Source organism: Sciurus vulgaris (genome assembly GCF_902686455.1).
Source record: "Sciurus vulgaris genome assembly, chromosome: 7".
In the NCBI taxonomy this organism is placed as follows: domain Eukaryota; kingdom Metazoa; phylum Chordata; class Mammalia; order Rodentia; family Sciuridae; genus Sciurus; species Sciurus vulgaris.
The window spans coordinates 53,136,904-53,163,295 of record NC_136467.1 but is presented as its reverse complement, the minus strand read 5'-3'; the positions used below and the strand labels follow the sequence as shown (position 1 = coordinate 53,163,295).

Genomic DNA, 26,392 nt, shown 5'->3' with positions numbered 1-26,392 from the left:
GTTGGGGAGAGGGGACCCCTCAGCATACACACTGAATTGGCCACACCCACAATCAGCAAGGACGTGGAGGAAGGTCTTTCCTTTCATGGTGACAGCTAGCTGATGCTTAATGAAACTGTTTCTTGGAACTGTTATCCTTCATTAAGGGAATAAGCTCATAATTGCAATCCCTCTGTAGAAGCTTCTCCCTCAAGAAGAGTTTTCTGTCACACTCAGAAGTCCAATTAAATATGATTACAGCTAAGTTAAAAAATAAAACTAAGAAGACCCACAGTTAGGAGAACAGTCCTGGGGACACTTTTCTGAGGCTCTTTGTGGTGAAGAACAGTTCGTATACCCCCACCCCCACCCCAACCCTGCAGCCCTGATACAACTCTCCCTGACCACTGCTGCCAATAGCCTCACGTCTCCCTGGGGTAGTGGACCAGGCTCCTCACAGCCGGCTCTTGCAGATCTCTCCAGGTGCACCTCCAGGTAGGTGCTTCACCTTGCAGCCCTCTTGTCAGACTCTTCCTGAGGTCCTGGGGCCTCCCTACGTGCCAGGCTTTTGGACTTTTGGCTCCCTGGATGTGAGGAAGCACAGCATGTCTTCCAAGATCTGGTTTACCTGTCTTTTCCACACCCTCCTGCCCCCAAGATGAGGGCCAGTTATCAAAGCCCCCAGTGGACCAGCAGATGCTCATAGCTGTGCATAATATGCTGGGTATAATTCTTACTTCAGACTCCTTTGGCAGCATTGGGGATTCTCAGTGAAAGGCCCTTCTCAGCATCTCTTGTATGGAGATACTTGCAGCAGCTACCCCTGTCTCTGTATGAGAATTTAGGCTTGGAGTGCACAGTGGGTGAGTTCAAGGAATCCATGCCTTAGGAAGCCTTTCTTTAATAATAAATGAGGCTGACTTCTTCTGGCTCTCTCTCTGGATGCTCTGAGTGTAAGCTCCTTGAGTGCAGGGGCTCCATGTACTTGCTCACTGTTCTCCCTCCAGCACCTAGATCATTGCCTGAGGCAGACGCTAATCAATCTCAGCTGAGGAGGATGTCTTCTTTGTATTATTTCCCAGGTAGAATAAATGCCTGGCACAGTTCACACTGACTGAAGTGATGCTGAATGAATAGACCTAGTCTAAGTTGTAAAATGAGGCCATTTTCTTTATGCTAAAATCCAACCTGACAAAAGACTCCCTTAGAAACACACCTGCCTTCCTTCTCCAGGGCCCCATCTCCACCTCTTTGTCTTGGCTTCTGTGTGCCACCCCCAGAAACAAAAAGCAGCTTTGTATCACTGAAAGTAAAGGCTTCACAGAAACGCAAAACAACATTAACCTTTTCCCCTGATTGCATTTAACACACTGGGTGACTATAAACCTGGGGGGATCAGGAAGAAATTAGTTCAAAATGCAGACAATAAAAAAAGAGGTGCCTTCACATCTTCAAAATCCCGAGACCGGCACATTTTTCCCCTTGAGAAGCAATTCAAAAGCTCCCATGCTGTGCTCCAGCCCCCTCCAGGGCAGCCCTTTCTTCTGAGCTGGTTGGCTATTCCCGGAGTGTCTGCCCACTTGTGCATGCCGGGAGCAGCAGCCACTGCAGCATCAATAAAACTGACTTACACCCGCCTTTCCAAATGCCTGGTGCTGGCACTTCAGAGACCGGGATTTTGTCAATTTCACATTGGTGCCAACCTGGCTCTCCCTGAGGGGTCTCGAGGCTATACCAACCCAGGAAGAGATCCTCTTTATATGCATTTCTCTACATTCTCTGAAGATGACCAGAAACAATCATAGAAAATGAACAAAGGGATTACAAATTAATTGCCTCTCTCTGGCTCCTCTGACTGCAAAGACACGATTACAAACCCAGGATTTGCAAGAGACCTACATTCCTCATTAATCTCCACTATCATTTCTATCTGTGTGTGTGTGTGTGTGTGTGTTTCTTTTTTCTTAAGCTCCCTTTTTAGGCAGGGAATGAGGGAGAGTTATGTTCTTTCTTCGCTCAGCAGTAACTGAAAAATATGTCCTTAACATTTCAAAAAGCAGATCGTCCCTGCGATATAACCACTAAAGCGTGGAGGTGAAATGGCACGAATGTCCTTTATGTCTCCATCTGTCTAAATTAATGAATTTAAGCATGGGTAACCTCAACCCATGGTTTCTTTGGAGAGCATGAATCTGATAATCCAAAAAAATTTCAGAGACTCAGATGCTCCAGTTCCTTTATATTACCCTTGTTTTTGTAAAGGATATTTAGACGTACAGCAACAGGCAGTGAATGGCCGCTAAGTTGCTTTCCATGTGCCTGTGCTCTCTGGCTATGTGGAGCTCAGGCATACGGAGGAGGCAAGTCCTGGCACCTTCTTTCCAGGTTTGCTCCATGGGTCAGTGCTATAGAATGATCAAAAAGCTGTAGGGGTTTTTCTCCTTCTCTTTCCCAGACATGTCTGCAAACTCCATTTGGGTGGAGGCTCTGCCAGTGACATTTCTGCTCTGGGAGACGCAGACGCATGCTCCGACTGACAGAGGAGAGATTCCATGAACTGAAGCATTCATTCCAGCTGCTAATTACATTAATTCTGGCACACAGGTCACGGTGGCGGCTTGTCTGTATGCTACAGTGGCTCTCAGTTCTGCTTTCCACAGGCTAAATACCTGTTCATATTCTTTAAACTCCTGCTTGCCAGAAAACTGAACATGGAGCTTAGAAAGGCAAATGGGTGTGGCCTCCCCAAGGATATCAAAAGAGAACACATCAAAGGCTCATTTCTGAGGGTCCTGCCCTTACCTGGGTATGGCACTCTTCCTTTGGTGACCAGCTCTGTGAGTAAGATTCCAAAAGACCATACATCAGACTTGATCGTGAACCTCCCATACAGGGCTGCTTCAGGGGCCGTCCACTTAATGGGGAACTTTGCACCTGCAGAGTAAAGACCTGGTTATTCATCAGGTAGAGAGCCCACCCTTGGTGTAGGGAAGGAAGGAAAAGCATGTAGAAGTTCCTTTCAGGGGAGCAGGTTGTGAGGACAGAAAGGAGGTGATGTAGGAATGGTTTGGGTTTGAGAAGAGATTCCTGTCATCCAGGCAACATCTCTTTGTGTGGTCTGTGCCTAGCCCTGTGACCTTAAGTGAGTCTAATTTTAATTTTTACCATCAAAGAGCTGGACTTCAAAGTTCTTCAACAACTCAATAAAGTGGGCCTGTGGGTACTGGCTTCTTGAACTTGAACCTATGACTACACTGAATGTAGGTTTGGTCTGGAGTAGGTTTCCTGACTTGTGATTTAGGAAACTGATTTACATATTGTTTCTTTGTTTTGAACGCATGCTGTATTTTAATAAACACACATACATGCTACGCTCATGAATCCTCTGGTATATAAGATCAAAGTTTGCTTTTACAAAATGCACAAAAACCATCAAACCACTATGCTTCTCCCAGGGTGGAGACAATTGGACACAGCCCATATGTTGTGTTGAAATAGGCTATATTTCCCCAAGGCCTCCCACACTCACAACAGAGAAATGATTTTGCTTCTGGCTACCTCCCTCCTTATAAGTTCATTCTTCCCTCCATCTTTTCTCCCTCTAGCAGTCATCTTTATGCCTGGATAGCATCTTCTTCTGCACTGTACAATCCCTTTCTTTCCTCCTACCTTTCTCCTATCTGTCAGAGAAGGGACAACTGCATGCTTGTTTTTTATAAGCGAGGTCTTGCCTCTTTGACTAGGAATCACTGATTTAGGAATTCGCAAGAAGCGTATTCATGCAGAAATTGTAGAATCAGGACCTTAAATTTCTCTGATCGTTAAAAGAATCCTCTCTCCAAACCAAAAAGTAAGGTGGGCTCCACCCTGCTCTTTATAGTGCTAGATGTGCTCAGAGAATTCAAATGGGCTCAGCAGCCAGTGTTCTCGGCAATGATAAAGCAGCTCCAGATATTTCATTGAACAGACTAAAAGAAAAACATAAGGAATTTTTTTATAAATGATGTAAACACAATTATATGTTTAATATATGTTAATTATGTGTAGGAACTCCTAAAAATCATAAGACTGATGGAATCAGAAATCTTCATGGTATCTTCCATAAATAGTCACTACACACAAAAGTGGCAAATGATTAAAATTTTAAAATTAGCAAGGTTTCAATACCCAGACATATGATAAATTACAGCAATTAGATTTTTGTTTTAAATACAGTACACGATAACAACTTTAGCAAATCTACCCTGGCATTTTGTGGCAATATAATTTTCCTCTCCATCTTTTCTATGCCAGTGTGAAATGAAATTAAAAAAAAATCAACTATTTTATTATGTGGCATCTCGCATTAACACTGGTACAGAAAAGTTATTCTATAGTGTTCTGCTTTTATGCATTAAGTTATTTTTAATTGGCTGTATTTCTCAGGCATAATTATTTACATTTTTCCTTAACTGGTGATGGTTCCACATAAGACCTGGTATTCTCTGAACAGCCATTTTATCTTAAAGTTTTTTTCCAGAGCATTCTTCTCACACTTCCTACACTTGAGTATTCTGTTTGTGCAGCTTTGGACTCTGACCTACTGGGACTAATGTGATAGTTTTTCTTCAGTGTTGATAGCAAACTCTGCCCTGGACCAAACCTCAGTTGGAGTTCCTTACTTCAGAGAATTAAAGGTATATTAAATTCATTCCTATTTAAACCATCTCTCAAGCCAAATGGCTTGGAAATCTCTGTCTCTGAAACCATGGAACTTTCTTCTCCAAAGTGCAGACAAACCCTGCAAATAAAATGACAAGCCAAAAGAGCCTTTCTCTTCCTCACCTCCTGTGACATTTGGAAAGGTGTGCAGGGTGTAGAAAGCAAACTGTTTACAATTTGGATAAAGAAATTTTGGATTTTCTGAGAGAAGATTTCATAATTTCAGGCTTTAAAAAAAGCCAACGCATCAGCCAGTTTCATTGGTCTGTTTTATTGTTTTTTCAGTGTATAATCTATGATAAGAGTAATAATATGTAAACTTTTGAAAGAAGGTTAAAACAAAGGCTGTATAATATGGATCTTTAATAGGAAGTCATTTGTAGATATGTTCTTTGAATTACTAGTAGGAGCTTTCATAAATTTATTTTGCATTAATTTTCTTTCTAATGCAAATAATACTTTTATGCCAAGCAAAGTACTTGCAATGTATCTGGAGAGACAAGAAAATAAAGAATGTCTTTGCCCAACTTTCTCCCTCTTAGAATAGCAGCCTCTTTTGACAAAAATGTTTCTCTAAAGATAACTCATATTTTCTTTTTTCAAGGTTAAAAAAAAAGGTTAAATTCAAGAAGTGAAAAACGATTAATGATTAACTGAGGTTCTGCCTGAAAAGAAATAATGGAGACCCATTCTTCTAGCTATCTCATGACCTCGGTTTCCCCTTGTCTTGGTTTCCTACCTTGTGAGGGTATGAAGCTACTGGCCCTAAAATGGGTCATGTTAACCAGTGATTTTTGCAAAAGGCCCTGCAAGCAGCACAATGCAAAACTTCGTCTGTGAGAACCGTGCTGCTCAGGGTGTCCAGGACTGAACTAATGCAATTCCACAGGTGACCCTGCTGGGGCTGCATGGTTCTTTTCTTGGGTGACATTAGAAGAGCTCCCACGCCTGGAGGGAAGGAACTCCTGGATGTAAACATTGCCTTTGCTTGAAAACCAAGGTTTGCCTGGAGAGTTTTTCACAGATACCACGGAAGGCACAAAGTCAGGATCAAAGTTTTCTTCTAAGAAATATGGAGAAAATGTCAGGACACATTTTGAAAAATGCAACATTTTGAAAAATGAAAAGTTACACCACCAGGTGTTGTTACACAACAAGCTGATTCACTCTTCTTTGAAATTCTTCTGTTTGGGAGCAGGATTCAGATGTCAACCCAAATTTCTCTCCTTAATATTTTATTGGAGGAAAACCAGCAAACTATTCAGGTAATGATCATCCATGTCACTGATACCGGGAGCTTGGGGGACACGGTAACAGTGTACTTGTTGAATGCTGACACGAATTTGTACTGAATTAATGTAATGATTTAAGATTCACTTAAGTCAATACACAAAGGACATAAAGGTCTATGTATGACTTGGAAGCATGTTTCCTACCCAATTGTTTTCCAGGTAGCTCTTGCAAATTCTACCAACCTCCCAGGGTAAACTCATTCCTGAAACCTGCACCTAATGCTGTCACTGGGGTCAAGTCCTGGAACCAAAAAGAATGTCTTTGTACTTTAACCCTTGAACTCCTTGAACAGTACGTAGGACTAGTCAGCCTTGGGTTGAATCATTTCCTGTGGTGAGTAAATTGGTCAGTGTTTCAAACAACTTCTTATGTACATGTCAATCCTGTATCTCTAAATCCTGCTGAGATATGAAATGAGCAATCGGAAGCTCTGTGTAACAATGTGGATCTTATCTACTCTGGTGGCTTCAGTGATCATTTGACTCCATGGTGCTGGAGTTTGTGTGGCAGGACAGAACCTCTCTCCTGACTCATATAAGCACTTTCCTCTCCAATATCTCCACTGGGAGGTCTCAAAAAGCCCTCAAATAAAATAAAACATCCAACATTTATCCTCCCCACAATTTGACTTCTTTCTTTCTCTCTCTCTCTCTCTCTCTTTCTCTCTCTCTCTTTCCTTCCTTCTAGTCTTTGTTGTCTTTAAAAACTGCCCAGGAAATGATACCAGGATCCTGAGAATCATCCTGGAAATTCTTCATCACTGCACGGTGCCTGTGGAGAAGGAGCTCAGTGAATCTTCACTGAATGGTCTCTGGACCTTTCCGCACCATCCCTCTCCATACGGATGACATCCTTAAACCCTATCCAGTTGCTGCTCTTCAATGTGTCCTTTTCATCTTCATTGCTGAAGTCCTCACTCACCACCTCAAGTCCTCATCGCCACCTGCCTGGATTCCTGTCACAGCTGTCCAACTGGATCCATGTGTTTAATTGGGTCCCACCTACTTCTTGAGCCTCTTCTTATTCCAGAGTTTCTTTCGCCTGTTCTCCTCTTTACCTCCCCACCCCCAATGGGCTTCTTTGACTACTTTGCAAATGCCACAGGACAGGGTGTCATCTTAGTCCACCCACTGCTACTCTGTGGTAACTCCTGCCCTCTTTTACTCTTGACCTAAGTGTTACTTGCACAGGGAACCTCTACCTGATGAAGACTAAGGCAGGTTTCCTAGCCCCATGATGCCAAAGCGACTTGTTCTTTGTAGTTATTATTTATTTTTGAATTGAATCCAGGGGTGCTCTGTCACTGAGCTGCATTCCCAGCCCTTCAATTTTATTTGGAGGCAATTTCCCAGGATGACCTCAAACTTCCAATCCTCTTGTCTCAACTTCCTGAGTAGCTGAGACTCAGGTGGGCACCATGGTGCCCAGCGATAGCCATGACTATTAAAGTGCAATGAATACACGAATTGTCTGAAGCCTGTCTCTCTTGACAGAACCGATTCTTGAGGAATGGAGTGTGTTTTTCTGGATGACCACTGCGCCTCCAGGACTGAGCCTAGTGCCTGGTGCACAGAAGACACCTGATGATCGTGCATTGAATGGATAACTGACCAGCCCTCCCAGTCTTGGCTTCCATGCTTCCTTATGGGGTTTATTATCAGTTGTCCCTTGCTCTCCCATGAGTCCTTGTCCTTCTTGTCCTTGGTGACAGTATAAGGATCATGGTCTGTCACCTGCTGGGTCTAATGACTGCCAGCTGCAAAGGAAAAGCACCGCTAAACACTGAAGAATCTTAAAAACACCAGAGGAACCTGCATTTTTACTGCCTAATGCAGTGTGACAGATCCCCTTTCCATCTGAGTGATGGAAAGGAAGGATGTAGAGGAAGGTCCACCCAGATTGCTTTGAGAGAAGCATGGGGCCCAGCTCAGGGGGTGGCAGCAGAAAGACAAGGTGGCAAGAGGCCTTGGGGTACTCAAAGCAACAGAAAGAGGAAAGTCTTTTCTTAAACACTGGAGTGAAAGTCAGTGCCTGGATGCCAATCATTTTTACCTCATGGAGTCCTGGTATTTCCTATTTGAAGTAGGGTTAATAACCTTCACGTAAGGGAAAGGGGAGGGTTGTACATTTATCCAATTATCAGTTTGTCAACAAAAACAGCAACAAAAATCCACTATGGTAAGCTGGTTGGCTTCCATAAATAGTTTTAGAGTTTTCCCCATGTGCTTGGTGCTGTTCTTGGTTCACAATGCAAACACAACCTCTGGCTCTTGGAGCCAGATAAAATAAATATTTTATCTTGGAGAAGATAAAATAAAGATGAGGCTGGGAGTGTAGCTCAGTGGTCAAATGCTTGCCTGGCATGTATGAGGCCCTGGGTTCCACTTCTAGAACCACAAAGAAAAAAAGAGAAAAAAGAATGGCTATTATGTACAGTGAACTATAACACAGTACTATAAAGAATAATAAAATGGGAAACAAGGACATACTTAGTGGGGCTCTTCAAGCTCCCCTAAAGACACTGGCTTCCATTCTACTGGGGGAAAGGGCCACTGAGCTTGTGAGCTGAATGTCAAAACATCCCACTTCATTTTTCTCTTAGTCTTAAAAACATGGAAGATAGTATGTCACTACCTTGAGAAATGACTTGTGAAGAGACACAAAGTGAAAAGTATTTTGACTTTTTCAAAAACTCCTAAAAAGACAACAGGACATATCAAGGCCCATGTGTGTCTGTAAGCAATTAGCCATTGGGTAGATTATGCCTCCACTGTCATGTCTTCATCATGTTTGTGTGACTAGAGGCTCTTATCACATTTTTGCTATTTTAGCACACTTCTCACATTTGAATGATACCAATAATCTGAGGAACAAAGGAATAATACTTAGCATAGCATACACCAACTGCTGGAAAATTCCAACATTTCTATGAGAAATGAACTCATTCTTCTGAGTTTATTCTTTCCTGATGTTCTTCCTTTCTTTCCAAGCATTTCTTTTGTCTCCACTGTAAGCTCTTCTTTATTCTCCCGCTCTCTAAGTACAAGCATCTTTGAGGCCTTAATGTTCCAGAGTCTCTTCTCTCCCTTGGGGACACACTGTCTCTGACTAACCCTGCTTACCATCGCTGTGTAAAGGGAATGGGGTACACCATTCACATCTCTCATCTGAAGTCTTGATTCCTTATCTCCAAATAGTTAAGGGATGAAGCCTTCAGGGTGTCCTACCTATACTTCGAATATGGTGACTGAAAATCTGCATTTCATTTTTTGACAAATAATCTTATCATGTGCAAGATTACACAGGAGATTCCTGTACTGGGTGGAAAATTTTACTGCCTTACAAGTTAATTCTTACTTTGATATCCTAAGATGCAAATGGAGTCTACCTGTTTTTCCCCATTATTTCCTTTCTGGGGGTCAGATCACCATTCTGTCAGGCTTCAAGGTGGAAAACCTAAAAGCCATCTGGGACTTCTTCTGGGCCTGAAATCTCCAGGTCTAATCCATCAACAAGATATCTTGCTTCTTTCTTTGACAAGTCTCTCAAATTTGTCCTTTGCTCTTTAAGCTCGCTGACAAAAACTGCTCTGGATCAACCCCTCTGTTAAGTCCTACTGCTGTGGCACCCTGACTTCAGCTCATTCACTGTCTTTCTGATTAACCACTTTAAACTGCAATTTCTTATTCCTCCCTCCCCAATACTATTGGGGTTTCTATAGTATTAAGTCGAAATCCACCACTTGGTTTCGAAGAACCAACCTATCTTTTGTGCTTTTTATACTTCAAACACAGTTAATTTAGTTTAGTTTGCTTTCCTATAACCTCTTCCCTGTACCTGGCACGATCATACTTGCTTCTTTCCCATTACCTTATTTGAAATGCCGTCTCTCCCTCCATCTGCTTGGCTAAACCTACTCAGTTGAAATCCTCCCTCCTTCATGAAGTCCCCTGTGATCACTCCAGTCTTTGCTGGTTTATCAGTGCACTAGAGTCAATGCTTGTGTTACTTGGCTTTTGTTGCTATGACCTAAATGCCTGACATAAACAACTTGAAAGACAAAAGATTTATTTTGGCTCATGGTTTCAGTCCATGTCTGGCTGGCTGTATTGCTTTGGGCCTGAGGTGAGGCAGAACATGGCGGTGGAAGGGTGTGGTGGTGGAAAGTGGCTCAGCTCATAAATCCAGGAAGGAGAGAGAAGAGAAGAGAGAGGGAGGGAGGGGGAGAGAGAGAGAGAGAGTGAGCGAGTGAGTGTGCACACCTGTGCAAGGAAGGGGCCAGAATAAGATACAACTTCCAGGATGTGTCCATACCCACTATAACCTACTTCCTCCAACTGGGCATCATTTCCATCATCCCCAACAATGAATGGATTAATCCATGGGTAAGGTTAGAGGCCATGATTCAATCACCTCCTTGAAGGTCCTACCTCCAAACACTGCTGCATTGGGGACCAAGCCTTTGGAGGATTCCAGATCCAAACCGTAACAATCCTGTAAACAACAGTTTCATGCTTGATAACACCAGTTACTGGAATAACTAAACAGATACTGGGTGCTCCCTAAGTGTCAGGCATCGTGCCAAGAGCCTCACACACATGAGGAAGATGCCAGTAACAGTTCTGTTCTACAAAAGAGAACACCGAATACAATGAGGTGCCAAGGCACATGTGTAAATGGTGGAACTGACATTTGAAAGCCAGAGCCAGGGAGCTTAACATTATATAATATTCTGCCATGTCTGTGCTTCTCCAGGGCTCTCTAATCATTCTTGCATGTGTTACATTTTATCTTCTTAAAGATTGGAGACCATGTACTATGCTTATATTGCTCCCGAGTACCTTGCTGGTTAAATGACAGTTGCCTAATAAATGCTTTAACTGAATAAAGGGTCAACTCAGGTATTGAACACCCTGAGGGTCAAGGAAATTATCTCCCTTTACACAGAATTTTCCAAACTAAACACAGAGTGACAGTACAGTGGTATGACAAACTAATCATTTTTCACTCTTGGAGTTATTAGGAATATCCTCACTATGCTCTAGGCCTGCCTGACTGATTATCTCAGTTTTTAAATAAAAATATGATGGGTAGCCAAAAGTGTTATGTTAGGATGGCCCATCCTGACTGCAGGTCACATTCTGTTTAACGGAGGCCCTCTGTGTCAAGTGACCAGGTGATCTGCTTTTCACTTCTGCCTCAGATAGACACAGCTCTTGACTGGATAACTTCCCATAGTTCATACATCTTCATGCATTAAGACAATAGCAGTGGTGTTTCAAATTCTCAAAAGAAGACAGCAGCTACTTCTGCTCTCAAGTCCCCTCTCTGCACTAAGTGTACGTAGGTCAGCCAGGAGCCAGGGAGTGAAAGCTCTCAGTGACAATGCAAAGAGGTCAAACTATGGGCTGAGTTGGGATTGAGTGGTGACTTGCAGAAGGGCCAGCATGATCATTTAGGAAAGGAGTTTCAGAGTCAGGAAGAACTGGGCTATTATGCTGGATTTGCTGAGTGACCTTTTACAATCTCCCTGAGTCTCAGTCTCCTTGTCTATAAGTCAGAGATGACATCAACCTCTTAAGATTGTGGTGAGAATGACTATAGATGTAAGAGGCTTGGCACAGTGTCTGGGACCTGTTAATAGCTAAGTAAATGCCAGCTCTTGCTACATTTGAATAATCATGCAAAGGCACCTGTGGGAAGCTGACCATGACTAGCAGAATAAGGCTTGGTTGAGCCATGGGACACAAAAGTCTGACTCCCAGGAACTGGCAGTCATGAGAGACTGTTTCAGATAGCCTGGGGTAGGTGACTGTGCAGAGAGGCTCACCGCCTGAGGAAATGCTAATTCTACTGGGATTGCCCACTAAAGCAAGTGGCTTCCCTAACCCCACCCCATTCTGTTCCCCACAGAAGTACCTCCTGGTCCCCCTTTACCTGTATGACTATAAATAAAGGGAAGGTGGGCTTCTCCATGTTGTCAGAGGTCAGATCTTGGTATGTCTCAATCTGTCACACCCTCTTCCATTTAAAAAGATAATTGGCTCCTGTGTATTCTATTAAATAAGTTTCTTAGTGATTAATCTACAGCTGGCACCTTCCTCCAACAGAAACCCTTTCCCTCAACCATGCTGGACGTGACAGAACCCTCAATATGCACTGAGGTGCACTGGCAAATGCCACTGGCAAAGCCAAAGTTTTCTTCACTCTAGAGGCAGAAAGAGAATGAAAGAAATCCAACTCACTCATCAATCAACCATTCAGAATTTATAGTGTCCATTAAGTTCCCAGCATAGCGTGAGCAACTCTTGGGAAAGCCAAGTACAGGGCTCTTCCTGCCCTAGGAATCCCCAGGCACAGAACTCATGACAAACTTGATAGAAAGCTAAACCATATGGGGCACTAGCTTTAGGAAGAAGGAAGCTCATAAAAGAGAGGAGAAAAGAAAGGGAGAGGGCTCCAGGGAGAGATGGATATAGAGAAATGACCCAGCAGGACCCATGGCTTTGCCTGAGACAGGGAGGTTCAGCACAGGAGCCAGGACAGGCCTGGTAGGTCCCAGCTCACAGGACCAGCTTAGCGGAGAACTGGACTGTGGTCTTTTGTTTTCTGGTGACCAAGCCAATTCCACAACTCTGTCTCAGAGAATATCCCCCCTGGCAAAAAAACACTGGCCACAGTGGAGAAGGTAAAGCCAATGCAGAATGACAGAAGCCAGAACGTCCCTGCAGAGAATACAAGTTGTCCCCTGCAGCATTTTCAAGGAGGAAAGGCATTAGCTTCAACAATAGACACTGTTTTTCTGGGCCAAGAGCCACCCAGAGCCCTCTTTAATTAGGAAGCCACAAACTCTGCAAATTATTATATTCAATATTAAATAATGTGCAGTCCTCTGACTTTCAAGTTACCCTGGGGGATAAGAGAAATCACGAACTATGCCAGTAACAGGAAGCTGATTACACGGTGTGGGGCGGGGGAGGAGGGCAAGGCAGGACTAGGCCAGGAAATCCTGTGAAAAAAACAAAATCAAAGTTGACCTGATCTGGAACTTTGTGGTTACTCAAACACAACAATGATTTCAAACCCAGGGAAACTTGGCAAAGCACAACTCAGAATTTTCACACTAGGCCGAGGGAATGACTTTCAAATTTCCCAAATGCTTCTGAAGTAATACAACTGTGTGTTTCCAGTTATCCCGGGTGACACATTCTGTTGAAATTTCTACTTTAAGTCCGTAAGAGTTTCACACCATGTTTTAAAAATAAAAATAAACGAAAAGCCAATGGTACCATAGATGGAGAGTGTATTCCATCTGAAATTTCACATAATAGTGGGCAGGGAGTTTGGGAAGGAAGGAGATAGGTAGTAAGGAGGAGTGCTGTTCCATGGGGATGTGGCTGGAGAAAGGGCAAGTTCCAAGGACTAAGAAAGTGCCAAGGAAGGCAAGACCCAAGGGCCAGAAGTCGGGCCTGACCATACTGCAAAGACAAAGGTTGATTAATGAGGCACAGAGCCAAAGTCAGTTTGGGAGGAGTCCATGGAAGGAATACTCAGGGAAGGGGAGGCCAGCAAGTTGAACCCAGAGTTGAGGAGTGAATAGAGAAGGTGAGGAAGGCCCAGGACAACTCGAGGACAGAGGGGAGTCACTCAGTCAGTGGGGAGATGGGGACGAGACTGGAGTCTAGGCTGGTCATGCTGGGCTCTTGCAGGGAGGCAAGGACAGCAGGAAGGTAGAAGGGAGCACATTCCGATGGCAAGCAGGCTGTGACGTTCCTCCTAAACATCTAGGGGGAGCCAGAAGGGGACAAGAGGATGCTCTGGACCACCTGTTTCCCCATCATGCTCCTCACCATTATGACCAGGATAATTCTCACTGGTCCCACAAGAGTAAAGAGTGAAATGAATGGACATCTGAAAGCATGGATATTTGGTCCTTTTACTCTTACAAAGGAACTGTGAGAACCTCCAAGGAAACCTTCCTTGAAGTGCCAACTGCTGGGGGGCTGATCAGGAGGCTGCCCTGTGTGGTCTCAGGGAAAGAGGAACCCTGCTTGCTATTCTAGAACTCCAAGACTCTGAAAGATTCCAGTTTTCCTTCCAGCTTTCCAAGAACCAAAAAGGAAACAATGCCAGAACACAGTTCTGATTTGTGGCCCTAACAGGATGGGAACTGCTTCTGTGATTTTCAACCGAGAATAAAGGGCAAGAAAGCCGCATGTAGATTGCTGTAACCTTCTCTATGCTCCTGTTCTGGGAGGTAAAAAGAACTCACTTAAGTAACAAATGGAGTTCAACATAGAATTGAGTTTAAGAATCCAGCCAACCCAGAAGGGGCAGTGGGCCTGAGTCGGTCGTATTTCAGGCCATGCTGTGTGGATGTGCAGTATGGACAGCACTGGGTTTGGGGACACTGTTGGGAACATGCTGGTCATGCTGGGGGCTGGTTGGGAGTTTGGTTTTTATTTTTCAAACTGTCCCCCCACCTGTGCAATCTGGCACCATGTCTATGCCTTTGGGACCCCCACTGGGGAGACTGGCATGATGTGCCAAGCACCTTCCTTTGGTTAGAAAAAACAGAGGCTTTGGCGTGGGCAGTTTTCATGTGCACTGCCTGTCCCTGATTATCCAGATGATGCAAATGCCGGGTTCCTTCTGCCAGCAAAGCAAGACAAGGAAGCCAAATGACATTTTTGATGTTTGATGGCAGTCTGCAGTTCCTATTTACACACTTTAAAATCACAGAGGGTGACCATCTGCTTCCTTCTTGACGATTACCAAGAAACGTGGGATGCACAGACCCAGGGCTTGCTCCTGACCATTCATCAACAACCACCGAACAGCTCTGCCCCAAACAGCACAAAGCAGAAAGAGATGCTCACACAGAACACAAAGCTGGACTGCCCAGAGGCTGCAGATAAAGAGGTGTTAGGGAAGGGAAGGGTGACCTGGTCGGTATCAAGTTCCTCTATTCCCTGGGGCAGACCCCAAAAGCTGCCCCAGGGTGAAAGTGGAGGAAATCAGTCTCCTTCCTTCCCTCAAACATTTATAATCTTAAAAGAGAGACTGGAGTAGGAAAGGGTGATTTGAAGTCCCTTTTCTTTGCACTGTTATCTGGCTTTCAACACATCCTTCCTAGGAGGGAAATATGAATGCTCTCTACAGTTCATCTCCATTTTCCTGCCAGTCTGACCTGCACCCCTGACTATCAATCTGGGCCTGAAGCTCCGCAGTGGCTCGGCAGATAAACAAAGCAGTCCCTCCCAGAAATGCCAGTAGAAGCCTGCAGCTTGAAGCGGTGGAATACAAATGAAGGCGATTTCTGCCTGGTGATGGAAGTGTACGGAACTCTGGCTCTAGGAGGCTTGATTACGAGCAGTGTGGTTCAGGCATGCAGCTCAGCTCAGCAGGAGTGCCCCAGGCTGTGGGGGCAGTGGGAGAGCAGGGGCTGCTGGGGCTGGCCTCTCCCCAGATGGCCCTGGGATGACAAACTCCCAACTGGGCACAGGGCGTGGTGTGGTCATTTCATGGCGGCTTTTCATGGCTGGGAACAAGCAAGTTTCCTGCTCTGTTCTTAAAACAATGGCTTGCATTGGAAAGGGTTTGCTTTTCATCAAAGGATGGTTTGCTTCTCCAGCATGGAAAGAATTAGATTATGCTCAATAATTAAGAGGGTTCCCCCCCCCCCCCCTCCCCTGACTTTTGCAGTTCAGGTCACAGCCCACTGTGCAGGAATGGCAATGCCGTTGTTGACAGAGAACAAGAAATTCATGTGCTGAGGAGGGCAGAGGGAGGGCATCTCATGGCGAGATCAGCCTTGATCTGCCACTGGATTACAGGGGCCTCAGAGGTGGCTGATTAATAATTCTGCAGGAGCCCTTGAGCTGGAAAGCTGGCGCTCTGAGTCTAATAATCCCCAGCCGTTGTAATACAAAGGAAGGACAGGAATTGAATTCTCAGTTCTGAATTGTAAAATCCAGAATTTGAAAGGCACAGGATCCACTTCTTCCTGACTGTTTGTCAACCTAGCTGCCTGCTTGTTTGTGTTAAATGGCTACTGTGCTTTTTGAATCCAAAATCTGATTATATTTAATTAGTACCGGCATCTGGGATTTCTAATACACAAAGAGTTATTAAAGTAACAAATCTTTCTAAAATATGTTCTCCATGAACGAATGTGTTAATTTATGCGGTAACAATTTTTTAACATGAAATAATTAACATGAAAACTGTAACAGTTATGAATTCTTCGTAGTCTAATTTCTATGTGAATTTTCCTCCAGACAATAATCTATTCAATTTAAACCCTCAATACAGGGAGCATTTGAACAGACACATTTTTCTTCTCCTGTTTAATACACAAACCAGCAGTCTTATACAAAGTTCCAAATGCCCCTGTTCTTCAGATATTCTAAAGATCAAAGACTACATTGTCTTGACATTTGCTTCCCCAGCAACGATTCTGTCACTAATTTGGAACTCCCAAACAAACAACCAACCAAAACCACAGGGCAACTCCATGTTCTGTTTTTCACAATCACAGAGGCTTGTAGGGCAGTTCCTATGGATGGGAGGGGCCATGGCGGGGAGGTCAGGAAATCCAATGCAGTACCTGTTTGTGGGTACATGCCTCTGTGTGTGTATGTATGTGTGTGTGTGTGTGTGTGTGTGTGTGTGTGTGTGTGAGACACAGTATGGCTATTTGCATAGCCCATGACACAGTATGGCTATTAGCATGCATAAGATCAGTAATGATGATAATGTTACTCTTACTACTACCACCAACTACAACTAGTTACTACTCCTTACAACTAACTTGGCATTTGCTTTGTGCTATGAGCTTTTATGTCTATTCCTAGGAAAGCCATTCAACAATTCTATGATGCAGATAATAATGATCAGACCTTTTTTCAGTGGAGAAAATGAAGGCTCAGAGAGGTTGAATAATTTGTCCAAGGTGTTATATAGCAAATTACCAGCAATGATAACATTCATACCAAGATACTTTGATTTCATGGGCCACACCCCTATCCAATTCATCCCTGTCATCTTGGGTTTGGGAATAGGGTGGGTGTGGGAAGAAGGAAAGAGGGTTGGCTACCCAAAAAGTCACCAAGCAAAGCACTGCTGGGAGGAGCAGGGGGGAGTGAATACCCACAACTTCTGCTCTAATCCTTAGAACCAACTTGAAGGTAACTGACGTCAACCCTGTTTTATAGATGAGAAGGATGAGGCTCAGAGAGGCTAGACTTCACACTCTAGGCATATGGCAGAGTCAGCATTTGAGCACAGACTCATGTAGCTCCAAAGCTTCTGTGCTTACCCCAAAGACAATTTTGCAGTGTGCAAGGTACAGTGAGTGACCTAACAAACACGCCCTTCTGAAGGTTCTTGCATTTGATTTCTGGGGAGTGCTGTGCACATTGCACAGAGAGCACGAGAGCATGTCTAAGGAGAGTGCAGGAAAGGGAGAGTGACTGTGGCTGCTTCCACTGCTGTACACAAATATTCACTGAACAGCTGCTGTGTGCTCTGTGCTGGACTTCAGGCCACATCATCCCTATAAAGAAGCAGTAAGACTGGCTCCACGGATAATCGGGATGATTACCACCACAGCACTCATGCATGTGTGTGTGTGTGTGTGTGTGTGTGTTGATATGAGGAAATGCTGAGAATGCCTGCCTGATACTCAGAGCTGACAAGATTAAAATCAACACAAGCAGCACAGAGGTAGGAATAGGGCTCAATAGAGAAGGGAAACTGGGGGATAAAGAAGGTCTGCCCAAAAAGTGATTCACAGCTGTGTTCAGGGTGTGGGGTCCTTCAGGACATATAAAACAACATCAGAGAGGTGACTGTCCAGATAAAGAAGCCCAAGTGATAAAATTACACACACATACACACACACACACACACACACACTTTTTTCTCTTAAAAGATTGGTTCTTCTCTATTAATTACTAATAGTCTTTCTTAAAAAAACTTTTTTAGGTAATTAAGACTTTTTTTTGGCACTGGGGATTGAACTCAAGGCACTTGACCACTGAGCCACATCCCCAGCCCTATTGTGTATTTTATTTAGAGACAGGGTCTCACTGAATTGCTTAGCACCTTGCTTTTGCTGAGGCTGGCTCTGAATTTGATATCCTCCTGGCCTCAGCCTCCTGAACCACTGGGATTATAAGCATGCATTGCAGCACCCAGTGAGACCCCCCCCTTTTTTTTAATACATTTTTTTAGCTGGCGATGGATTTTTATTTTATTTATTTATTTAAATGTGGTGCTGAGAATTGAACCCAGTGCCACACACCTGCCAGGCAAGTGCTCTACCACTGAGCCACAACCCCAGCCCTAATTAAGACCTTTTTAAAGGAAAACATGTCAATCACAAAAATTAAGGTTATCAGAATGATTTTTATATTTCATAACACAGAACTTTTATAGAACTTTAATCGTCACACTAATTGTTTGAGGTAATTATTTTTGTTATCTCCATCTAACAAATGAGAAAAAATACGGTCCTAAAACTTAAGTGATTTGCCCAGGGACACCAGACTTGAAAGCGACAGAGCTGGTGCAAACCCAGAGCTCCTAACTTCCAACCCCGGTTCCTCAGCATCTGGGAGGGAAGCACCACATTGCTAAGTGGCACAGGAACTGTGTGTCCTCCGTGTCTGTCAGGCGGTAACCACACCCACTCACCGTGGCCTGCTCGAGACTAGCGCTTCCACCCCCAGGAGCAGACCCCAAGACAGGAAGGCGAGTGTCCCCTCTCTGTTGAGCATGGCCCCAGAGGGAGAGGGCCCCCATGGTCACCCGCAGCAGGATGGGTGAGCTGTGTGCACTGTGTCTGTGTTGGGAAGGGGAAGGAGATGCTGTGGCATGCGGCAACATGGCTGAATCTCACAACATACGGGTGGGAAAGAAGCCCAAGGAGAGAGGAACACTACTTGATTCGTGCAGATGGAGATCGTTATAGCAAAACGAAATCTACAGCAATCGAGGGAAAACAGGCTCCCTCTGGGGGCGGCTACTGGCTGCCCGTGGGACTGAGGGCCTGCTGGGGCGCGTCTTCCTCTGCAGCTGGGGCGCACGGACGTATGTGAAAATGCACCCAGCTGCGAACTTCGGATTTGTTCCTTGTACCATATGAATGTCGAGGCTCAGTAAAGATGTGGAAGTGCCCACAAAGGCCAGGAGTTCCTACACAGGAGCCGGGTCTGTCCGAACTTGTTAGGTTTAAAGCGAGGCTCATCAGCACTGAGCTGCAGGAAAGCCCTGGGGGAAAGAGCAAGTCTCGCCACTGCTTCTCAGATGCTATGGGAGGGAACTGATGGTGGCCTGGAGTTGGGGGAGCAGCATGCTGGTGGCCACAGGGGATGTGTGGAATGTGAGGGCAACAGCAGGAACGGCAGCCCCCGTGCCCGTGGCCCAGTTGGGGGCTTTGGTTAGCTCTGCAAGGGTTCTGGGAGTGCTGGCAGGGATGCAGCTGTGAACAGGCCCAGGGGAGGTGAGGGTGGCACAGACGGGAGGTCCTGGAGGTGGAGGACCCAGCTGTGGCAGTGGGATCAGGTGAGGACACCCTGCTGACCCCTCTGGGCTTGTATGTACCACCATGGTCACCTCGAGCTAAACACACCCCAAACCAGACTCATCCTCTGAAAGTAAGATCTTCTTCCAACTTGCTCATTTCTGTTGTTAGTCATTCCATCCTCACCACTACCTTCATTTGATCACCTGGGAATTATCTGACTCCTCTTTTCTAAGTAGTATTTGACAAGTAACATTATTTACCACTCTCTCTGTGCTGGGCACTGGGCTAAACACTTCACATGCATTCTTTTACTTAATCTTGGCAAAAATGCACAAAGCAAGTAAGACGGTATTTCCATTTTACACATATGCAAACCGACTGTGGAGTGGAGAAGTTAAATAACTTGCCCAAAGCCTCAGGTCAGTAGATGGTAGAGCTGGGTTTAAAAATCTGTTCTGTCTGGCTTTATGGCTTTGATATGCTCCTCCATGCACTGGCTGACTGCCCCTGTGTGGTCTTAGGCTTCTTTATTTTATTTTATTTTTTTGAGATAGGTTATTGCTCTGTTGCCCTGGCTGAGCTCAAGTGATCCTCCTGCCTCAGCCTCCCTCACAGTTGGAACTATGGGCCGGTACCACTGTGCCTGGCTTAGGCCTCTTTCTATCAGCAGCTACTAGCACATTCTTTTTACAGATAACACTCAAATGACAAAAGACTCTGAATAGACAGAATTTAGCAAAGAGTGTATGGGGGCTAAAGAAGAACTATCTGCTCTAATTGGGTGGGATATCCAGGTAACTGAGAACAAGCAGTCTCAAATAATTTCTAGTTGTTTCTATAATGCTGTCAATGACCTCCTCCCTGACATGGGCCTTCTGCTCACAGTCAGGGGCTGGAAGGAGTGACAGGAGGAAAGGAGCACATGAAAGACTGCATAACAGCTTCAAATTCTAACCACAATGTACCCTGTGCTGTTATACTTTCGCCTGGGGGTGGGGGTGGGGGTGACAGACATTTCAGTGCACCCTGAGATGGAAAACTCACAACTGTTTTGCAAACAATTGTCATTCGCAGTCCTAAAATATCTGAGTTTGGCACATGTTTCTGAACACTGCCTGCACTCCCATAAGATGCGGCGGGGCCGTGGCCTGCGGGTAACATAAAACCCGACTTGCAAATATTATTAGGCACACGGACCAGCTGTCCGGAGGAGCTGATTAATCCCTGGTAAAAGCTTCAGCACGCAGCACGAATGCCATCTGCAGAGCACACCAGCAGATACACACCAGACCCTTTCTGGCTCCTGAAGAGGTCGGGTAAAGCAGACCCTCAGGAGGAAATTTATAAATAGCTGGGTTGTCCCAGTGCTGGAAAACGAGTCTCTCCAATCCCCAGACACATGCACATTAGAAGGTGCCCCTTAAAACTTTCCTATAAAATAAGGGGAAAAGGGAACTTAAAACTAATCCTTTCCATTTCTACTTTCTACTTTTTTTAATCATTGTCGTAAGCGTAGCTTAAGAGGATGGATGCAGTAAGGCGGGTCCTACCTGGCGCTGCCGCTATGTGACTTTGCGCAAATGACTGAACCCCTCCAAATCTATTTATTTTTCTTGCTTTCTTCCGGGTTCCACACCCTTCCCCTTGCAGTCTGGGCTGGAGGTGTTCCACACATGCCCCTGCTCTTCCTTTCCCTCAACTGCAGGAGAGCACTTCTGTTCTCTGGAAATCCTGGAACTTCATGGGCTGTACTTTTTGCCCCCAGTTCAGTTCTCCAGTTCTTTAAATTCTTTTTACTTTTCTCTTTCCAGTGTTTTGCATGGATTTGAAGATGTTTGGGACAGGAAAGAAAGAAAAAAAGATGTTCTAAGAGGGAAGGATGGAACCTTCTATTTGGAAGTCATGTAAAGGAAATGGGAAACAAAGGGGTTGAGGCTGGGCTTTGTGAGGGAGTTCATAGGGCCCTGAGGGCCAGATGGTGGAGGTGAGGAAGGGCAGGAACGCAATGGGGCAGAGACGTGGGGAGGAAGGCTGTGGGGCCACGGCTGAGGGCAAGAGCTCTGCACCCACTCCAGAGCAGCAGCTTGGTGGAGGGAAAGCCATGAGGGGCGCCAACCCAGGGCCACAGCTTGAGGATCTTTATCCAGGCCCTGTCCATAGTCCTCTGCCAGCATCTGTGCTTTCCTGTTCCTGAACCTTCTCATTTTTTGATGGTTCCAGGGTGTTAATCACAAACTGTGGAGTCTAAAGCCTGATTAAAGGGAAGAAACAGATCTGGCCCTGGAACTCCATTCACTCTCAGGAGCTTACCGGACTCCATTCTACTGCTTTCCTAAACCAAATGTTCAGGTCCCACAACCTGGGCCCACTGTCCTTCTAGCTGAGGGCTCATTCAGGATCAGCTCTCAGACGATGGTCACTCAGACCCTCTCTCAGCTCACCTTGCCTCACAATCACACCAGCATTCCTCTCTGCTCTGCCAGTGCCAGTCAAGGCTGCGGGTACCTTTCATTAGAGATATGGCACGCCATCTGTGTGTGTGCTCGCTGTGTGGGCATTTGGCTCCAGGACAAGAACTGCTGCGTGCAGGGGAAATTCAAATAGCCCAGCTATCTGACTGACATATAACTTAGCATTTGGACTGTGTCTGTACCAGGCAGGGTCTTAGTTTAACATTTCCCCTTGTCACTTGAGACTGCTGAAAATATTTCCATCCTCAGAGTCAAATAAAGAGAGGAAGGAACTGGTGTGAAGAATCAAAAGGAAGCCCGGTACTGGTGAGCATGCCTGTAATCCCAGCAGCTCCGGAGGCTGAGGCAGGAGGATCATGAGTTCAAAGCTAGCTTCAGCAATGTAGCAAGGTCCTAAGCAACTCAGGGAGACTGGGTCTCTAAGTAAAATACAAAAAAGGGCTGGGGATGTAGCTCAGTGGTTGAGTGCCCCTGGGTTCAATCCCCAGTACCAAAAAAAAAATATTAAAATTAAAAAAAAAAAATAAGGAAGAGGAGAAGGAGAAGGAAAGGAAGAACTCCAGGGACAGGGACTATGAAATTCAGTAGAAAGCATCACCCTGGTATAACATTTTCTGGTCACTGCCCAGTCTTGCTCAGAATGATCAGGCTTTGCCTAACGATGACAGTGCAAGCTGCCCCTTCCCCCATTACAAGCATTATCATCTACATAGGAGCCTTCATCCAATTGCAAATTGTCTACTTATTTCCACACATTTTCCTGGTGGTGCATAGGTGAAGATTGAGATGACAGAAAATATCCCTGGGAACTCCTTCCTGGCATCTGGTGCTCTAATAGCAACTGAAATGCTGCCCCACTGGTGTGGCTGCTGGTTTGGGATGTATTTTCCTTACAGGTTAATTTCTATGAATTTTTGCAGAGGATTGGGGGAGGCAAATGATGAAAGAGGTGGGGCTTTTGGAGGGACTATGCTGTTACCTTCCACAGTCCCTTCAGACCTTCTTTCCACCCTTCCCCTCCCTGCTCTGGACCCATAAGGATTCATGAATAGTCTCCTTTGACCTCTGGCTTCTGGCTGGGCCTGGCAGGAGCCCTGAAAGCAGGTATTAATCTCTTGATGTGTCCCTGCTGCCTCTCTACTAGGAGGCTCTCCCTCTGACCTCTGCTGCCCACTCCCTGCCTCTTGCCTCTCAGGCCTTGGCTCTGCTGCTGAAACTCCGAGGCACCTCACCTGGCTCTTGGTTTTCCTCCATCCTGCCTTTTCCTTTGTAAAAGACACCTTTATTATTATTGAGTGTGCTTCCTGTTTTCTGTTGGGATTTCGACAGCTGAGGAATGAGCTATAAATTGACTGACCCTTTGGCTTTCCATAGCCCTCTTTCTCTGAAAGCAGAGTATCCCAGACTTGGATGCTGTGAGGAGGGTGGCATGAACCAAGAGGACCACAGGAGTGGACATTTGCTAACTGAAAAGCAATATCTCATCAATTTCCTGAACCTACTACAGTCTCCCACTAGCAGAGCTATCAAATTCCTGCCAGATCAAAGAGGTCAAAAATCCAGCTTCAGGATGACATTTCAAATATTTTCTGGAGGAAAAGATGGCAAGGAGGAAGGGTTGTGCAGGAAGTGAGTGTTTGCAAAGGTGTGATCAGGAGCTGCTGTCATCTGAGTGCCCACCTTGTCTCGCTGTGTACTCGTTGTCTTCAATCAACCGGGCCAATCCAAAGTCAGCAATCTTGCAAATGAGTCCATTCCCTACTAGAATGTTTGCTGACCGCAGATCTCTGTGAATATAATTCATGCGCTCAATGTAAGCCATTCCTGCAGCAACCTGTGGGAACCCAGAGAAGAGGCACACACGTCACACCATGTGACATGATGCCACGTCCATGTAACCACATCCACCACAAGAAATCAAGTCCCGTGGGCCTACCTGTGCTGCCATGTCCACAAGATTTGGTAATTTCAGAGCTCTTCCTTCACCATCTTTTAAGAAATCAAGTAAACTTCCTGTGAACAAACATAAAATCATTTCAGTTTACTTTAAAAGACAGAAGTTTACTATAAGTAAGTGGCAGTTGATTGGAATGATGCCCTCAATACAAAAAAGTTAAATATTAAAAACTAGGGTGAAAAAAAATTCTATGCATTGAGAAGCAGGTTTTACCTTTTGAAAACAAATAGCAATGATTTCATTTCTAAGGACAGCAAAAATTTGCTAAAACCAGAAGACAGGGAACTCAATCTCCCTTTATGTCACAAAAAGGCACACATGCATGCTCATTCCCCAATCAGCCTTGCACAGAGGAGTGATGTGGGGAAAATGCAGTCCTGTCGAGCAGTTCAAAACCACAGCCCTGGGACCAGCGGCAATAACATTACCAGGAAACTTGTAGAAATGCAGATTCTCAGGCCCTGTTCCAGATCTAGCACATCAGAAGTTCTGAAGGCTGGGTATAGAAACCTATGCCTTAAGAAGTCTTCCAGGAGATTCTAGTATAGGGTAAAGGATGAGAATCACTGACCTATCTTATGTATAGATTGTAAATCAGGAAAAGAATATGTGAGGAACATGGGTGGAGCAGGTAGCTCCTCCTTGTTAGATCACAGCAGTCCAAGCCTTAAATCAGACATCTGAAACAAAATAGCTGGAGCTTCAGAGCTGCTATTGAAACAGCCTGGGGAGGCTCAGAACTAACACTAAGGCAGAAATAATCATTTGCAGAAGCTGGAGGCTCATGATGGCCGTCAGTGATTTTTTTAATGCTTTAATCACAAAGTTATTTACAAAATAACCCTGGATACAAAGGACAAACAATCTGCCAGGAAAAAATTCCAATTATATTTTAAAAGAAACTACATGGAAAAGAAAAATTACACTGGTGTCCTCTGTTGTACAATGCATAGCCTTTTAAGGCTGTTTCTTGTTTGATTCATCTGTTTTTCCAAAACAAAGTGATCTCTGGCCTTATCCCCAGCAACGTTGGTTTGATTATAAAGACACACACACACACACACACACACACACACACACACACACACACACACGATGGTGGGGGGGTGTATGGAGAAAAAGGGAGAATAAAATGTATGCTGTTTCTTCATCTGCTATTTGAGAGGAGAAATGGAAAAAAAAAAAAAAAAAAAAGATGTTGAAATGATGGAGACTACACTTAGCCCAGAGACCTGTGTCTGATATTAATTGTTTAGACCTACAAAAAGGAAATTTAACTGAAGCTACTCAAAATCACTGCAAATCACTGCAAATTATCATAGGCCTCTATATTGCTCCTGATATTAAAGCAAATGATGTCATTATGGAGAAGAACTTCGATTACCGACATGTGCAACACAAAAGGCTCTGTATTTCACCAAGACTTGGGGGCAACTCAAGGTTAGTCTGTTTTAAAAACATTTCCCTTAATAAGGACACCACTGGTGTTTCCTGGCCAGAACACCTGATAGTGCAAAAACCAGGGGATAAAGCAGAAAGGCAGATCCAGCTTCCTCTTTAAAACATCCCCTGTAAGTAACTGTGAGCTGGAGACAGCGCGTTGCTGACCTTTGTTCATATATTCCGTGACAATGTAGATGGGCTCCTCAGACACCACTGCGTACAGCTGGACCAACTTGTCATGCTTCAACTTCTTCATGATCTGTGCTTCCTCGAGGAATGATTCCGGGGACATTGTGCCTGGTTTAAGAGTCTTTATGGCTACTTTTGTGTTTCCATTCCAGGTACCTATGAACATCCCACAATATTAAGTCAAACCCCAAATCTTCTTTTGCTGGGAAAAAAAGATTCTGACTAATAGCTACTTGTATAAAGTTAGATTTTAAGTTTTAAAAAACCTAATATTGTTTTTGTGATAAAGACGGTCAATTGCAAGGACTCAGTCAAATATTTTAACAACAACAACAAAAAAAAAATCAGTTTTTTTTGTGGCTATGGATATACCAAATTATTCATCTAATTTTTTTCCTATTGATGTATATCATTCTCTTTTTCTCACTCAGGCATATAATTACAAATGTATACCATAGCTCTGGACCCTTGTTTACAATGATGAAAGTCCAGGGTTTAAAACAGGTCTAGCCATCTAATAGCTATCCCTGAGTTTGTAAATGTGGAAGAAAATTGATTAAGTTCCATTTTATGGGTATACCATTAAAAAGTGTGGCAACACACTGAGGATGTTTGGAAATTGACTCAAGACAGACTTTTGACTGTCTACAATGGATAAGCTACTTGACTGAGTCCTGGAACTGCTGAGCAAGCATGCACATAAGCATTAGAAAGGAGCTCAAGGTCTCCTTGCCAATACTTTGCCAGGTAAGACAAATTCTTCAGGTATACTGATGGCCAGCCACAATAGGATTGATGATTTCTATCCAGCAGACTAGAGAACTTAAA

The 26,392-nt window shown here is 44.5% G+C and overlaps 1 protein-coding gene across 4 annotated transcripts in view; it reads right to left on the bottom strand.

Annotated features, from left to right (window-relative positions):
- FYN (FYN proto-oncogene, Src family tyrosine kinase) overlaps positions 1-26,392 on the bottom strand; it is a 204,719-nt gene that overhangs the window by 8,713 nt on the left and 169,614 nt on the right. For all 4 annotated transcript variants that reach the window (XM_079149149.1, XM_079149147.1, XM_079149150.1 and 1 more), the window contains 4 exons: positions 25,541-25,720; positions 23,912-23,988; positions 23,656-23,809; positions 2,782-2,913 (listed from right to left, as the gene is read on the bottom strand). In XM_079149149.1, coding sequence (XP_079005275.1) covers positions 2,782-2,913; positions 23,656-23,809; positions 23,912-23,988; positions 25,541-25,720 — 543 coding nt within the window. The remainder of the gene's footprint in view (positions 1-2,781; positions 2,914-23,655; positions 23,810-23,911; positions 23,989-25,540; positions 25,721-26,392) is intronic.